The 17,003-nt window shown below is 22.3% G+C and overlaps 6 protein-coding genes and 1 non-coding gene across 7 annotated transcripts; 1 reads left to right on the plus strand and 6 right to left on the minus strand.

The window, feature by feature from the left end:
• Positions 1 to 68: 68 nt before the first annotated feature.
• DDB_G0286599 (hypothetical protein) lies at positions 69 to 487 on the plus strand (the record flags this gene model as incomplete). Its single annotated transcript, XM_632465.1, has 2 exons — positions 69 to 192; positions 258 to 487. The coding sequence occupies 2 exons, from the start codon at positions 69 to 71 to the stop codon at positions 485 to 487; spliced, it is 354 nt and encodes a 117-aa protein (XP_637557.1).
• A 2,235-nt stretch (positions 488 to 2,722) lies between these two features.
• tRNA-Ala-UGC-7 lies at positions 2,723 to 2,818 on the minus strand. Its single transcript has one exon. It is a non-coding gene; the product is annotated as a tRNA-Ala (tRNA).
• A 1,865-nt stretch (positions 2,819 to 4,683) lies between these two features.
• On the minus strand, positions 4,684 to 6,759 carry DDB_G0286795 (hypothetical protein; the record flags this gene model as incomplete). Its single annotated transcript, XM_632466.1, has 1 exon — positions 4,684 to 6,759. One exon carries the CDS (start codon positions 6,757 to 6,759, stop codon positions 4,684 to 4,686), a length of 2,076 nt encoding a protein of 691 aa, XP_637558.1.
• A 686-nt stretch (positions 6,760 to 7,445) lies between these two features.
• DDB_G0286601 (hypothetical protein) lies at positions 7,446 to 8,257 on the minus strand (the record flags this gene model as incomplete). The annotated part of the gene is made up of 2 exons (XM_632467.1): positions 7,446 to 7,988; positions 8,153 to 8,257. The coding sequence occupies 2 exons, from the start codon at positions 8,255 to 8,257 to the stop codon at positions 7,446 to 7,448; spliced, it is 648 nt and encodes a 215-aa protein (XP_637559.1).
• A 794-nt stretch (positions 8,258 to 9,051) lies between these two features.
• On the minus strand, positions 9,052 to 11,225 carry DDB_G0286603 (glutamine-fructose-6-phosphate transaminase; the record flags this gene model as incomplete). Its single annotated transcript, XM_632468.1, has 3 exons — positions 9,052 to 10,464; positions 10,601 to 10,816; positions 10,905 to 11,225. The coding sequence occupies 3 exons, from the start codon at positions 11,223 to 11,225 to the stop codon at positions 9,052 to 9,054; spliced, it is 1,950 nt and encodes a 649-aa protein (XP_637560.1).
• Positions 11,226 to 12,692: 1,467 nt separating this feature from the next.
• Positions 12,693 to 14,964, minus strand: racA (Rho GTPase; the record flags this gene model as incomplete). The annotated part of the gene is made up of 5 exons (XM_632469.1): positions 12,693 to 14,191; positions 14,283 to 14,415; positions 14,511 to 14,562; positions 14,726 to 14,794; positions 14,921 to 14,964. The coding sequence occupies 5 exons, from the start codon at positions 14,962 to 14,964 to the stop codon at positions 12,693 to 12,695; spliced, it is 1,797 nt and encodes a 598-aa protein (XP_637561.1).
• A 758-nt stretch (positions 14,965 to 15,722) lies between these two features.
• DDB_G0286605 (hypothetical protein) lies at positions 15,723 to 16,773 on the minus strand (the record flags this gene model as incomplete). The annotated part of the gene is made up of 2 exons (XM_632471.1): positions 15,723 to 16,589; positions 16,732 to 16,773. The coding sequence occupies 2 exons, from the start codon at positions 16,771 to 16,773 to the stop codon at positions 15,723 to 15,725; spliced, it is 909 nt and encodes a 302-aa protein (XP_637563.1).
• Between the last annotated feature and the right edge of the window lie 230 nt (positions 16,774 to 17,003).

Genomic DNA, 17,003 nt, shown 5'->3' on the forward strand with positions numbered 1-17,003 from the left:
TCATATTGGTTATTGGTAATCCAGATGATTTTATTTTTAAATGATCTGTACATTTAAAACCACATACAATGCATTTTCCAATTCTTAATGGATCAGCTTTATTTACATCTTCTTTTTTTGAATCTAAAGTCATTGGAGCTCTTAGAATTTTTAATAATACTAGTTTAAAAGTGTGGAAAAATTATCATGAAAGTAAGTATTTTTATATTAATTTAAAAATTTTAATTTTAATATTTATTAATATTTTGATATATTAGTTTTAGAAGAAAAAAATAATAAATTAGTAAATCATACACAACATAAAATAAACAACATTGCCACAGAAGAAACAATTGATGATACAACTTCAAGTAATCAAAGTGAGCCAAGTAAGCCAAGCAAGCCAAGTAAGCCAAGTGAGCCAAGTGAACCAAGTGAGCCAAGTGAACCTGTTAATGCAACTACAACAATAGAAGGTAAAAAAAGAAAATACACAAAAAAAAAATAAAAAAAAAATAGTAGTTTATTAAATAATTTATAAATTAATTAAGACTTCTATTGTTTTTTAATTTTATTATTATTTTTTCATACTAATATTAGTATATTTGTTTTTAAAAAGGATTAAATGATAAAGATTTTAAATCGTTAATTGGGATTACTAAGATTCAATTTCAAGATTTATTAAATAAAATTTCACAAAAAACAAAAAAAAAGAGATAACAGGGGGAGATCAAGTATTTATAATGTAAAAGGTAAACTTATTATAACTATGATTTGGCTTCGTCATTATCTCAAACCGATTATTTTTAAAATTTTATTTAAAGTGAGAATGTTATAAGAAATTATACAGATCAAATAGTTGAAATTTTATATTTATTATCTTTTGATAGTTTTAATTATCACACAATTAATAGGATTAATCAAAAAGCAGTTTTTATTAATGAATTAAATGAGCAATGTATTGTTACATCCATTGTGGATAGATCAGAGCAAAGATCAGTAGTTGCATTGGATAAAATAGCTAAAATTAACAACTTCAGTGCTAAAAAAGGATATCCTACATTAACCAAATTCGTTTTTTGTAGCCCTGATGGTAAAATACAATATTTATCGAAAAGTAGAAATGGATCAAGGAATGACCAATCCATGATGTATGAAGTTAGTGAATTTATTAATAAATTCGATGACTCTTGTGAACATATAATGGGCGATAAAGGCTTTCAAGGATCCGATAAATTATATTCTAAATTTTTAGTAATTTCGAGAAAAACCAATAATAATAATAATAATAATAATAATAATAATAATAATAATAATAATAATATAATAATAATAATAATAATAATAAAAATAATAATGATGGTGATATAAATGGAGAATGTTTTGAACCAGAATATTATATAAGCGATGAAAAAGAATCAGAAGCAAGGTTTAAATCGATTAGAATAATAATTGAAAATGTTTTTGCTCATTAAAAAATATTCAATTACCTGTCTCACTTTTAGATTTAAGAATAAGATTGAATCAACAACTTTATTGGACTATCATCATAAAATTTGGTGTGTTGTTGCATTTTTGGTTAACTTGTATGTTGAAATTAGAAAGAAAGAATAAACTCTCATATTAATTTAATATGAAAAAAACATTTTCATTTCAAAAAAAAAACTTTTTTTTCTGAATATATTATAATATGAATAAAATAAAATTTAATTTACCCCAAAAATATCTTACACAAAGGATTTAATTTTTATTTTAAAAAGATTTTTCGGCATTATATTTTAATCAAAGGGGCTGCCAGGAATGAAAATATCTTAAGCCTATAGAATTTTCTAAATTTTTTTTTTTTTTGAGACCACCTTTTCCATATCACTCACCTTGGAATTTCTTTTTTTTTTTTTTTTTATTTTTTTTTAATATTGATTAATCATAGTTTATACTTAAAGGAAATACACAATAACTAATAGTTTTATTTAGAAATTTTTTTACTTCATTTTATAATTTAGTTTTTCGATTTTGGTTTGAATTTTAAAATAGTGTTGTTGGTTTTGTTATTATTATATTATATTATTTTTTTTTTTTTTTTATATTTTATTTATATGAATTGGTTGAATGAGATGAGATTTGGTCGCACAAAGTGTTTTCCGAGACGATTTTTTTTTTTTTTTTTTGATATAAATAAACTATTGTAGTATACAATTAGTATGTTATTTTTATTTATTTATTTTAGGTTTTTTAGTTTTTGTGAATTTAAAATGGTATGTTATTTTAGATTAGGTAATTAATAATTAATTGGTGGTGTAATTGTTGGAATTGGTTCATAAGTGTTTATGCTCCATTCTTTTTTAAATTTTTTGATTGTTTCGGACCATTGGGTTTCTTTTTGAGTTTTTGTGAGGTTGTTTTTAATTGAGTAATGGTTGAAGTTTGATAATGTTCTTGAATATTCCAATCTTATTAGCTTGTGCCATTTTGATTTTAATATATCATAATCTAGTGTTGTGTTGTTTATTTGGTTGTTCCAATTATCAATTGATTGAGTTATATTGATGTCAAATAATGATTTGCATAACCATATCCATATTTGGTGAATAACTAATGAGATTATGTTCCAATATGCATGTGTTCTGACTAGATCAAGATTTGTGTTTATATAATTCCAGTTGAACCTGTATTTTTTATATTGTGCGTTTTCCGAGACGAGAATCGAACACTCGACCAATTTCCCCTGTAAAAAAAAAAAAATTGGAGAAGAAGGGTATCGATCCCTTTACCTTATGGAAATCTGATTATCGTTGCTGTTTATGCAAACCATACGCTCTACCATATGAGCTACATCCCCATTGACGAAAAAATTTAATTAATAGCAGTTACCATATTAATAGTGTAATCAGAAACAACAACAACAACAAAACAACAACAAAACAAAATCAACTACAACTACAACTACACTGGCAATGCAAGCAAGCATGGACCCAATTAAAAACTCCACAAAATAAACAAACACACTACGAACACCTCCCAAAATTAAAAAAAATATACGAGGATATGATGACAACTCAATCTCCAGAACACAACAAATTCATACCAACTCCTGGCCAAAAAGAAATAATGACCAAAATTAATAGCAAACACCTTCCATTTAAAGAAATCAAAAAAATAATAAACATGAAAGGTAGAGATCTATTATGGAGATACACACTGAAAGCATTACCAAAAATATACAACATGCCATGCCAACAGTGTGGGGAAGATGAGACTTCAGAACATATATTCTTCAACTGCAAAGCCCACATCAAAAACACACAAGAAATATTCAACTACACCCTAACTAAGTGTGGACACACCACTCACACCTGGAATGTGAAGATTTTAAACCATCTACAAATCGCACTAGTAGCCAATTTAATAGCTATTATATTCGAAAGAATCTGGCACAAAAGAAATAAACTCATTCACGATGAAAAAGAAATAATAATTCACAGACAACAAGTCATACGTGAACTGATTAAAACACAAAGAGCTGCATGGGACAGGACACAAGCGGTTATAAACAAAACATTAAGAATCAAATCAAAGCAACGGCCAGAAGAACAAAATAAATTAGACTCCTTAATTTCGGTAAAGCTATTCCAATTTAGCAGACAAGGGAACTCCCCTTTTTCCCCAAAAAAAATTTCCGAAACATTTCAAAAAAAAAAAAAATTCCCCCGGGCTTTTTTTTAAATAAAAAAAAAAAAAAAAAAAAAAAAAAAAAAAAAAAAAAAAAAAAAAAAAAAAAAAAAAAAAAAAAAAAAAATCCTGGGAACCCAAGTTAATCAGAAAATTTCCAGATTTTTAACTTTTTAAAGAAAAATAAAAAAAATAGAAAGAAAATAAAATGAAAATCACAAACAACACCACAAATATTAAGCAACACAAATGCCTACAAAAAATAAGCGAAATTGTGGATAAAACTCAATTAAAAAAAAAACAATTCAAATACGTCATAAACATCAATCACGAACCAGACGATAAAATAAAAAAAGATTTAGAAAAAAGTTTGGACAAAAAAGATGTTTTAATCAAAAGTAATAATACAATTCAAAATTCGAAACAAAAAAAAAAAAAAAAAAAAAAAAAAAAAAAAAAAAAAAAGTAAACCAACCCCTCTTTTAGAGACCCTGTAAAAAAAAAAAAAAAATAAAATAAAATGAGATCTAGCATCTCAAGGAGAAGCAAATAATAATTGCGTTATCCAATTCAAAAAAAAAAAAAAAAAAAAAAAAAAAAAACCATATTAATAGTGTTACAATTCAAAAAAAAAAAAAAAACATATTAAGATGGTTATTAAGGAAGAATTATATTAGTAATTCTAGAGAAAAAGTAACGAATAATTTAGTGATTTTGCGAGGTGAGATTTGATTAAGAAAATTAAACTATCTTGTTCAATCCTTATAAATAAAATTTAATAGCTCTATTTATCGCCTTTTTTATCCTAACTTTGTGTAAAAGAATATCCACAATTTCATCAAAAACCTAGATCCTTAAAAATAAATTTAATTTAAATTATTATATAATTGTTTAAAATCAAATAAAGAAAAATCTTGATAAGGTCATAAAAGGCAAAAGAATGTTTAATTAATATAAAAAAGTCAATAATATATTAATATCTAAAAATAAAAAAAAATGGGTAACACTTTTTTATAATTATTTAATTAATTTATTTTATTTTATTTTTGAAATCAAATCATTTTTGAAATAGAATGAATAATCAATATCACTATCTTTTATAAAATCAAGCAATTCCAAGTCATTAGCTAACAATGCTCTTTTGTTAATTTCTTCAAAATCCCAAACGAAAAAGTCTTTGTGATTCTTGAAAATATAGATAAACAAATCTTTATTTTGAACAAATATTGAAGCAGATAAATAATCATCTTTAATGAATGAATTATCTCTATTTAAAATTTTAATATCAACATTATATCTAATATTATTATTATTATTATTATTATTAATACTATTACTATTATCATCTTTTTCAGGTTGATTAAAATTACTATAAATAATATTAACTATTTTTAATATTTTATTTATATTGGGTAATAGGATTTGAAAATCATTATGAACTAAAATATGATGAAGTATAATTGTTGAATGAATTGGATAGTTAATATTATTTTCAACCAATAATTTCATATAACATAATTGATCTTCAATTCTAACTTTTTTTGTATTGAATAAACTTTTGGTAGTTTGAGGTGCATAACTATCTCTTAATGAAAGTGCTTTTGAAATTTCTTTTGTTTTATAACATTTATTAACTATTTCAACTATATTATAATCACTATAATAATTTGCAATTCCTAATAAAATATTACAAGTTGTATTTAAAGTTGACAATGGTGATAAAATTTTCGACAAATATGATGATAATGAACTATATTCACCACATTCTCTAGTGAAATCAGTGATAACTCTAATTAAAGTATTTGTATTTGTAATATTTTTAGTTGTTACTAAAAAATCAAATATAAAAATTCTTTTAATTTCAATTTCTTGGGAAACTTTTTTTTCTTTTTTAAATTTTAATTTATTTTTTAAAATTGATAAAGTACCTTGTTGTTCATTATTATTACTATTATCATTATTAGGTGAAGAATTAATATTTAAAGTTGTTGTTGTTGTTGTTGTTGTTGTAGTTGTAGTTGTTGTTATATCATTATTTTCTAATCTTTCAATTTTTGATAATAATATATTATAATAATTACTATTAGATTCAGTTGAAATAAAACCTAAACTTGCAACATAAATTGAAGATTTAATAAATGGAAGATATTCTTTTTTAAAATTAACTTTTTCTGAAGAAAATGTATCATTTAATTTATTATCTAATAAATAAGTAAAAGATCTATCAGAATATAATAATGGTGAACCCATTTGATAAAGACGTTTAAATACTTTTAAATCTAATAAAAGTAAATTTGAAAAATAATTATCAAATGAACCTGTATGTTTTTTTGGTGGATCGTAATTTAATTCATCTAATAAATATTTAACTACAAATGATCTATTGATTGACATTAATGAATAATGTAATGCTTTTTGATGATCTTGTAAGCTTAAACCCATATGTTTATGAACATATTTTATAATTTCTAAATTTCCATATTTTAATGCAACATCTAATAAATCTTCATCTTTTGAATAGGTTATTGAGTTTCTATCAGTTTCATGAAATAAACAATTACTACCATTACTAAATTTATTAGGATCTTCATTTACCATTTTAAAAAATTCAAAACAATTCATATGAATTGCAAATTTAATCAATGAAATATTTCTATAATGTGTAAATATTGGATGATGTAATTCACTTTGAAATAAATTTTCTGAATTTGTTTTAAAAAATTCTTTTAAAACTTTTAAACCATTTTTACCAATTAAATTATTTTTATAATTTTTTTGATTTTGATCATTTTTATCTTCATTACCATTATCATCATTATTATTATTATTATTATTACAATAATCGTTATTATCTAATTCTTTAAGATATTCAAATAAAAACATTAAACCATTATATGATAAATCACTCTTTTTAAAATGATAATTTGATTTAAGTTTATCTTTTAATAATGAATAATTATTATTTTTTGATATCCATTCAAGTGTTATTTTATCATATCTTGAAACTGAAATTTTAAATTTTGAATTAATTTCATAAACATAATTAAAAATAATATTTGATATATATTTATTTCTAAATACTAATTTATATAATCTATATTGATTTTCCATTATATTTTATATTATATTATCTATATTATTTATATTATTTATTTATATTATTTATTTATATTATTAATTAATTTATTTATTTTTTTTTTTTTTTTTTTTTTTTAATTAATAAAAAAAAGGTCCAAAAGAATTTGTTTTATTGATTGAAAAAAAAAAAAAAAAAAAAAAAATCTTTTTTTTTAATTTCTCAAAAAAAAAAAAAATTAAAAATAAAAAAAAATAATTAAAATTAGATTTTAAAAAGAAATTCAGAGAATAACACCAAAATTTTCAATTGTGAAAACACTGAAATTGTGTTGGTTAAAATCAATATTTTTTTTTTTTTTTTTTATTTATTTATTTATAATACTGATGATACTAAATGTGTTTATTGAATCTTCTAATAATGTGTTGTTGATAATAATGTATAATCTAATGTTTTTTGTAATCAGTAATAATATTATACATAAATTTTTTTTTTTTTATTTATTTATTATTTTTTTATATTAGTTTAAAAATAAAAAATATAATAGGATTTTTAAAAAGAAATTCAGAGAATAACACCAAATTTTAAATTGTTTACAACAACACTGAGATTGTGTTGTTTAAAATGAATTTTTTTTTTTTTTTTTTTTTTTTATTTATTTATTTTTATTATAAAAAACATGAAACTCCAACCTAATGTGTTGATTCTAATAATGTATAATCTAATGTTTTTTGTTATCAGTAATTATATCAGGCATTATTCTTAGAATTTTTAAATATTCTTCGATATCAACTAATGATGGATATTGTTCTGGAATAAGTGGTATTGAATCTGGCCATTGTAAACCCATAACATCACAAATTAAAAATTTAGAATATGTATGACAATTTACATCTCTATTCCATTGAACTGGTAAAATACTAGAATGTTGATGTTTTTCAATGAAACTATCAAATGATTCTTCTGCAAACTTAAGTAACTCCCAACCTCTTTTAAACTGATGATTAAACTTTCCAGCCAAAGCGACCTTTTTAACATATTTTGATTGCTGTTTTCTATAAAAGCTAGCAGAGATGATATTTAAAAGAGGGTTATCTTCCTTTACTAATGTAAGGTGCATATCATATCCAGCGATATTTATTGGTTTATCAGCATCACCTTCTGAAGCACCAAGAAAATCAAGTTCAACAGACATATGACCTGAGCTTGTACCAATCAATGCATCTGATTCATTTGAAATTACACCCTTTGGATGACATAATACCTAAATTAATTTTAAAGATTGAAACAATCCAATGGGGGAACAATTAGATTATCTCTATGTTATTTTCATATATTTATAATAATAGTACTGCTACGAATATTTTAAAAATAAAATAAATCCGAAAAAAATAATCATCCTATGTTAATTTAATAGTAGATACATACAACGTAGACATTGTTTTTCTTTTCTTCATCAACAACATTGTCTGGTAATGGTATATAGTCCATATCTTCAATTTGTTTTTGAGAAGTAAATATATAATAGACCATTTTTTAAAAAACTTTGTGCTTTTTATAACAAAAAAAATAATATTTTATTTTATTTTAAAATAAATATATGAAATAATATACAAAAATAAAAAAAAAAATTAAATTAAAATTAGTTAAAATTAACAAACGTGTGCCAAATTAAACTTTTTTTTATTTTTTTTTTTATTCCAATTTTTTAAATTTATAGAATAATTGAAATAAAACAGTTGTTTAAAAAGGAAAAAAAATCCCATATTCAATATTTATGATCTCTATTTAAGTAATCTTTAATGATTTCAAGATTTTTTTTATTTTAGGTAATGTTTTCAAGTTTAAGGTAAAATTGCCAATTGATTCATTGGGTAAATTTAAAATAAAAAAAAAAAAAAAAAAAAAAATAATAAAAAAAAAATACAAGTTTATCATTAATCTCAATTTATACCAAATAATGAATTATCAATTTTTTAAAAATTCAGATTAAACCATTCAATCAATTTTTTTTTTTTTTTTTTTTTTTTTTTTGGCCTTATTCATACCAAATAAAGATTCCAATAGAAATATGTATCATCAATTTTTAAAAAAATTCAGATTAAACCATTCAATAATATTATCAAAAAAAAAAAATTAAATAAAATAAAATAAAACCTTTATTTTTTTATTTTTAATAAAATTTTTTTATTTGTTTTGTTTTGTTTTTTTTACGCTTTTAATAATACTTGTCTTTAAACTTTTTTTTTTTTTTTTTTTTTTAAAGGATCGATCGATCGAAACAATTATTTTTTTTTTTTTTTTTTTTTTTTTTTTTTTTTTTTTTTTTAATCAGTTGTTACAGTTTTGGCTAAATTTTTTGGACGATCTGGGTCAATATTTTTACAAATTGCCATTTCATAAGCTAATAATTGTAATGGAATTGCAGCTAAAAGTGCAGTTAAAATACCATTACTTGGAATTAAAATGGTATCATGAGCGATATGTTTAGCCAAAGTTGAATTATTTGTAATGACGATAGTATGAGCACCTCTTGCTTTTACTTCTTCAGCGGCGACTCTCATTAATGGAGAATTACTATCATCTAAAATGATCAAGATAATTGGTGTATCTTGTTCAATGAGAGCGAATGGACCATGTTTAAGAGCACCACCACTATAACCTTCAGCATGACAATAGGTGATTTCTTTAATTTTCAAAGCACCTTCAAATGCGATTGGTTCAGCGAAACCTTTACCCAAAACAAAGATTGAATTCTTTTTATAAATTTTTTGAGCGATTGCTTTACATTGTTCACGAACACGTAATGCCATACCCAAATTTGTTGGTAAACGATGAAGAGAATCGATTAACTGACGTCTTTTACCCTCTTCGATGCCTCTATGTTGAGCGAACCAATTTGCAACCAATGATAATACTGTAACTTGTGATGAGAATGCTTTGGTTGAAGCTACAGCATGTTCACGACCTGCATTTAAATAGACACCACAAATTGAACTTCTTGCAATCAATGAACCAACGGCATTTACAATTGAGAATCTTGGAATACCCGACTCTTCAGCCAATGTTAGGATACGTGCAACATCTTTAGTTTCACCACTTTGTGAAATCATTAAAACACCGGCATGATTATGTGGGAGGGTATCTCTAATGATTTCAGCGGCATCAAAAACTTGAACTGTATCGAATGCACCTAAATATCTCATAATTCTTGCACCGAATTGAGCAGCAAAGAAACTTGTACCACAACCTGTAATAATTAAATTTTTAATTGGTAACAATAAATCTTTTGCATCTTCAAGACCACCCAATTTAACACGAGACTCATCAGAGATACGACCACCATAATTCAATGCTCTTGAGATTGACATTGGTTGCTCCATAATCTCCTTAATGGTCCAATGTGGATATGGTTCAGGTGATAAAGCAATGGTTTCATGTGCTGCCATTTCAATTCTACTTAAATCCAATGAATGTCCATCAGCTTTCAATACTGCAATCTCACCATTTTCCATTGAAATAAACTCTTTGGTATGTCTTGAAAATGCACCTGGTTCACTTGCAATAAACATACGATCCTTTCCAATACCAATTAATAATGGACTACCATTTCTTGCTGCTACAATTTGATCAGGATTATCCTTACAAACTACTGCAATACCCCATGTACCTTGTAATTTCTTTTGTGTTTCTTTAATTGCATCAACAATTTGTAATCCTTGATCTAAAAATAAACCAATCTAAAATTGAAAATATATTAATATTTATATATAAAAAGAATACAAAATAAAATACAAAATAATAATAATAATAATAATAATAATAATAATAATAATAATAATAATAATAATAATAATAATAATAATAAAAACATACTAATTGTGCAATAACTTCAGTATCAGTTTCTGATCTAAAAACAATACCTTTCTTTTCAAGTTCTTCTTTTAATATAATATTATTTTCAATTACACCATTATGAATAACTGCAACTCTATCTTTATAATCAAGATGTGGATGTGCATTTTTATCAGTTTTACCACCATGAGTTGCCCATCTTGTATGTGCAATACCAATAACATGACCTTTATGTAACTTTTTTTTTTTTTTAAAAAAATTTAAAAAAAAAATTAAAAAATTTAGTATTTGTATAGATTTAATTTATAATAAAAAAAAAACATACATGTGCTACAGATTTTAATCTTGTAATTGCATCACTAGTTGTATTTAAACTTGCATATTTTGAAGTAACTAAATCATTATCTGATGAAATAGTTGTAACACCAGCAGAATCATAACCTCTATTCTCTAAAATTGCTAAACCTTCTAATAAATAATTAATTGCTTCCTCTTTACCAACAAAACCAATGATACCACATGTATCTGATGATTCTAATCCATCAAATGAATCTGAACTATTATGTTGATATTGTTGTTGTTCTTGTTGTTGCTCTAATAAATGTCTTTGAGTAACCTGTAATCTTCTAATTGTATTTTGATTCATTCTTTATAATATACAATTTAATTTTATATGTTTTTTTATTTCTTTTTTTTTTTTTTTTTATTTTCTTTTTTTTAATTGGATTGATAATATCTTTTTTGAATAAAAATAATAATTCTTTATAAATTAATAAATAGGAAAAAAAAAAGTCTAAATTTTAAAATTATAGAAATTAGTTTTTGAATTATAATAAATGTATTTTATTTATAATTAAAAAAAATAAAAAAAAAAAAAAAAAATTGAAAAAATAAAAAAATAAAAAAATAAAAAAACATAATTTATGTTGTTGGAAATAAATAATTACGATAGTATTTGATTTAAATAAACCCAATAATGGTTAGTTAATAATATATTTTAAAAAAATAAACAAAAAAAAACCACAAAAATTCAATGAGAATTTGATATCTTTCTAAATTAATCCAGTAATTAATTAGTTAATGAATTTATACTTTTTTTTTTTTTTTTTTTTTTTTTTTTTTTTTTTATCCTTGGTTTCCTCCTTAAGAAATTTATTTTTTGAAATGTTTTTTATTTCTATAGTAAGTTATATATTATTATTATTATTTTTTTTTTTCTATATTTGATAATTTGTAAGAAGAATAATAAATGTAAATTAAAATGTACAAATAAATATTTAAATTTTAATTATTTTTATTATTATTAATATTATTTTTTTATTATTATTATTTTTATTATTATTATTATTATTATATTTTTTAACACACATAAAATTTAAAAAAAATAAAAAAAAATACCCCTTATTTGTAGAGTGATTATCACCACACCTTTTTTTTTTTTATTATTGTTCTTTAATTTTCATTTAATGTTATATTGTTGTTGAAATGAATAAAATAAAATAAAATAAATAAAAAATAAAAAATTAAAACAAAAGATGAACAGATAATCAAAAAACAGAATAGCTTTTACAACACTTACAATTTGAATAATAATAATAATAAGTGTTTAATTTTAAATTTTATTTTATTTTATTTTTTTATTTTTTTTTTAAAAAATACAAAATCTTTTTTTTTTTTTTTTTTTTTTTTTTTAGGGCTATGACAAGGCTTTGATTTGATAAAAACACGTCGGTTGGATTGTTCAACTGTTTTTAATTTTCAAAATAAAAATAAGCGAAAAAAAAAAAAAAAAAAAAAAAAAAAAAAAAAAAAAATTTATTTTTAATTTTATTTTTGATTAAGCGACACTATTTAATATTGAAAAAATAGGTAAAATTTTCTTTGTTCCAATTTTTCACTATTATTTTTTTTTTTTTTTAAAAATATAAATTATAATTTTAAAAATTATATAAAATCTTTTTCAAAAAAAAAAAAAAAAAAAAAAAAAAAAAAAAAAAAAAAAGGCCCCATATAATTTTAAAAATTTTTTTTTTTTTTATTTTATTTTATTTATACAAATTTTTATTATTATTATTTTTTAATTTTTAATTTTTAATTATTAATTATTAAAAATTTATTTTTTAAACCAACCTTTTGAAGAACTTTTTAATTTTTCCATTTCTTTTTCATAATCCTCAACTGCTCTGAGGTAATGAATTGGTGGCCATTGATTATCTTCAATATGTTTTTTAGTTTTATCATCTAATAAAGCAAATTCTTTACGTCTACGCATTGGTTGATAATTTGAAGAGATGAAATGAAGACAAAACTTTTCTAATTGAGGAGCGTTATGTCTTTGAGCACAAATTAATAAACCGATAATATCCAACTCCGATCTGAAAATACCAATTGTAGTAGCACGTTCAATCTCTTTTGAAATGTAAAGTTCACATAAGGAAACTAATCTACGTAAATCGAAACGATTGCCTAATACCAAAATACCAACACTATCACCCTCTTCAATTGGAGCATGAGCAGTGTACAAATATTCTAAAATCGCCATGAATGAATCAAAAGTTACATCATCAGACATTTCAACCTTGCCTTCTCTTTCAATGAAATTTCTACCAATTAGCGCATTTACAACATTTGAACGTGAGAAAATCAATGCTTTATGTGCAAAAATTGATCTGCCTTCAACGATGAATTGAATATCAGATAGAATCTTTTTAGTAAAGAATAGCTCTTTACTAGTTTCACCCAATTGGTCATTTAAGAAAGTGCCAATCGATGGATTCAAATCTTCATTACCACCCAACACATTCTTACAAGCACTTGCTAAATACTTGAAGCCGACACTCTCTGCCAATGCAATTGTCTCTTGAAGTTGGTCATTCTTATCAAGGTAATTCAACACACCAGTGTAAAGAAACTCAATGAATCTATTGAAAACACGACGATTTATTGAACTGTCGATTGAGATCTCGACAAATTCACCACTTGATTTAGTGCCGTCATCATTCTTTTCGTTTGGTTTAATTGTAACACTACGAATATTTTTAACCTTACCCTCATTTAAATCATCCAATTTGAACTCAGCTTGGTCAGAGGATAATGTGTATCCAAATACCCTTCTAAAGAATTCAGATGCTGAGCATAATATAACACGATGTGCATAAACTGGTCTCTCTTCAAAAAATGTAAATTTAACATCACTAAATGATTCACTATTTAATGTTTCTCTCATCTCTTTATCATAAGAACTTGTAATAATATCAATCCATGGTGCTTTACCTGCTGGTGGCATAACTGGTGGAATTGGTACTGATTTCTCTGATGATTTTGATGAAGATGATGATGATGAAGATGAAGAAGATGAAAAGAATCCACCCTTTTTTTTAGCTGATGCTGATTTTGGACTTGTTGCTGTTCTAATTGCTAAACTAAATAATTCTCTTAAATTTGTTTGTAAAAGTGCACTAGTTTCAACATATCCTGAAAATCCTAATTCTCTAACTAAATTATTTGCTTCTGCTGCACTAACTTCTGGTCTCTTTAAATCATGATGTCCTCTTAAATCATTCTTTGTACCAACTAATACAATTGGTATATTTGGTGCATGATGTAAAATTTCTTTTTTTTTAAAATAAATAAATAAATAAATAAATAAAAAATATTAATAAAACTAAATTATATTATATTATATTAAAAAAAAAAAACTTACCAGGATACCATTTTGCTCTAATATTTTCAAATGATGCTCTTGAAACAATTGAAAAACAAATTAAGAAAACATCAGTTTGTGGATATGAAAGTGGACGTAAACGATCATAATCTTCTTGACCTGCAGTATCCCACTATTTAAAAAAAAAAAAAAAAAAATAAAAAAAAAAAAAAATTGTAAATTAAAATTAATGAAATTGAAAAGATATTTTTAATTTTTTATACATACAAGACCAAGATTGAATGGTTTACCATCAATCATTACATTGGCGCTATAATTACTATAATAATTTTAATAATATAATTAAATATAATTTTTAGTGTGAGAAAAGGACATGATCTAGTTTTTGATATCCAATTTGGATTTTTTTTTTTTTTTTTATATATATTTATTATTTATATATATTATTTATTTTATTTTTATTTTAATTAGGTTATGCTTACTCAAAAACTGTTGGTACATATTCTCCTGGAAATGCATTGGTTGTATATGCAATTAATAAACAACTTTTACTATAATAATTTTCATTTTAGGTATATATTTTTGGTGTGAGAAAAGGTAATTTGGAATTTTTTTTTTTTTTATATTTTATTATTATTTTTTATTTTTTTTTTTAATTTTAATTAACTTATGCTTACCCTACAGCACCATCACCTACTACTACTAATTTAATTGCTTGCATGATTATTATATTTTTTTATATGTATGAAAAAAAAAAAAAAAAAAAAAAAATGGTTTGTTGATTGTTTTTTCAAATCAAAAAAAATCTTGATTAAAAAAAAAAAAATAAAAAAAAAAAAATAAAAAAAAAAATAAAAATAAAAATTGTGAAATTTTTTAATCGAATATTTTTATTTGAAATCATTCTCTAATAATAGACCATAAAAAAAAAAAAATTTAGTTTTTTATTTTAAAAAGTTTCAAATTTGATTTTTCTTTTATTTATTTCATTTATTTAAATTTATTTATTATTATTATTATTATTATTATTATTTTTTTTTATTTTCTTTTTTCTTTCTATTTTTTTTTATTTTTTCAAAGGCCATTGAAAAATTTTTCACCCTTCTTTTTTTTTCTGACCACATTTTTTTTATGTGGGAAAAAATTTATTTAGTTTTTAACTAATTATATACTTTTTTGGAGTATTAATAAAATGTATTGGCCAAATTTGATAATATAGTTTAATATAAAAAAAAAAAAAAATAAGCATACTAAAAATTATAAATTTTTTTTTTTTTTTATTTAAATTAAGGGTGAAAAAATGAGTTAGTAATGATATAATTTTATTTATTTTTAATATAAATTTAGTTTATAAAAATAATGCATTAAAAAATACACAAAATGATATAAAATATATAAAAAAAAAAAAAAAAAAGTTGCCATTCTGTTTTTTGAATTATTTTAATTAATTTTTTTATTTTTTTTTATTTTTATTTTTTATTAATCAAGTTTATAATTAATTTTTTTTAAATATTCTTCAAAACTTGTTAATTTTTTAATATTATGGGCAATTGAACGATCACCACCGTAAATATTAAAACCACCATATTCATTAAAAAAAGCAAGCATCAATGAAACTTCTAAATCGTATGATTTTCCATATTCCACTGGATCAATAAATTGATAGGAAACTTTTTTATTTGTAACTTTGGATATAATTTCAACGATTTGAATTGGTGTTAAAATTTCTGAAGAGAAAGGTACTGTTTCACCAGAGAATTTAATTGGATTTTTAAAGATTTCTCTTACCAGTAAACCCAATTCATCAATATCGCCATAATCCAATGACACTTTTGGATCACATGCCCATTTTAAAATGTATTTATCACTGGTACTACTTTCTTTTTCAGGTTGATAATAGTTTATAAAATTTTGAAAATACCAAGGTGCAATAACAAATGATGAAATAAATTCTGGATTTGATTTTGATAATTGTCTGATATGTTGTTCAATTTCAACTTTGTTATCTAAATCTGGTGATTTAAATTTACCATTTGATAATTTATTTGGACCTGGTACAGTACTAAATATAAAATGTTTAACCCCACATTTCAATGCCACATCTGCTACCTTTATACCATATTCAATTTCTTTTTCACAATATCCTTGCGAGTTTGTAACAAGATATACACAATCACAACCTTTCATTACTTTTTCAATTTCTTCCTTTGGTTGTGATTCATCACATTTAATTACATCTGCTCCTAATTTCTTTAATTCTTTACATTTTTCTGATTCTGGATTTCTACTTAATGTAATTACTTTAAATGAATCATCTTTTAATAATTCTCTTACAACTGATCCACCCTTTTTTTTTATTAATTATAAATATTATAAAAATAATAATAAAAAGAAGAATAATAATAATTTATTTTAATAATTTATTTTAATAATTGATTTAAAATTAAATAAAATTAATAAAAAAAATAAAAATAAAAATAAAACACACCTGATATCCAGTCCCGCCAAAAACTAAAACTTTTTTACTCATTTTTTATAATAATATTTAAAAATTGAAAAAAAAAAATATAGATTTTTTGAAAAAAAAAAAATATAATAACATTTTGTAAAAAATAAAATATATACTTTTATTCCAAATAAAAGAAATTATTTTTTTGGGGTGAAAAATTAATTAATTATTTATTTTTTATTTATTTTTGAAATTTGTGTGTGTGTGGAAATTAAATAATTTTTATTTATTATTATTTTTTTATTTTTTTA

This window comes from Dictyostelium discoideum, assembly GCF_000004695.1.
Source record: "Dictyostelium discoideum AX4 chromosome 4 chromosome, whole genome shotgun sequence".
In the NCBI taxonomy this organism is placed as follows: Eukaryota; Evosea; class Eumycetozoa; order Dictyosteliales; family Dictyosteliaceae; genus Dictyostelium; species Dictyostelium discoideum.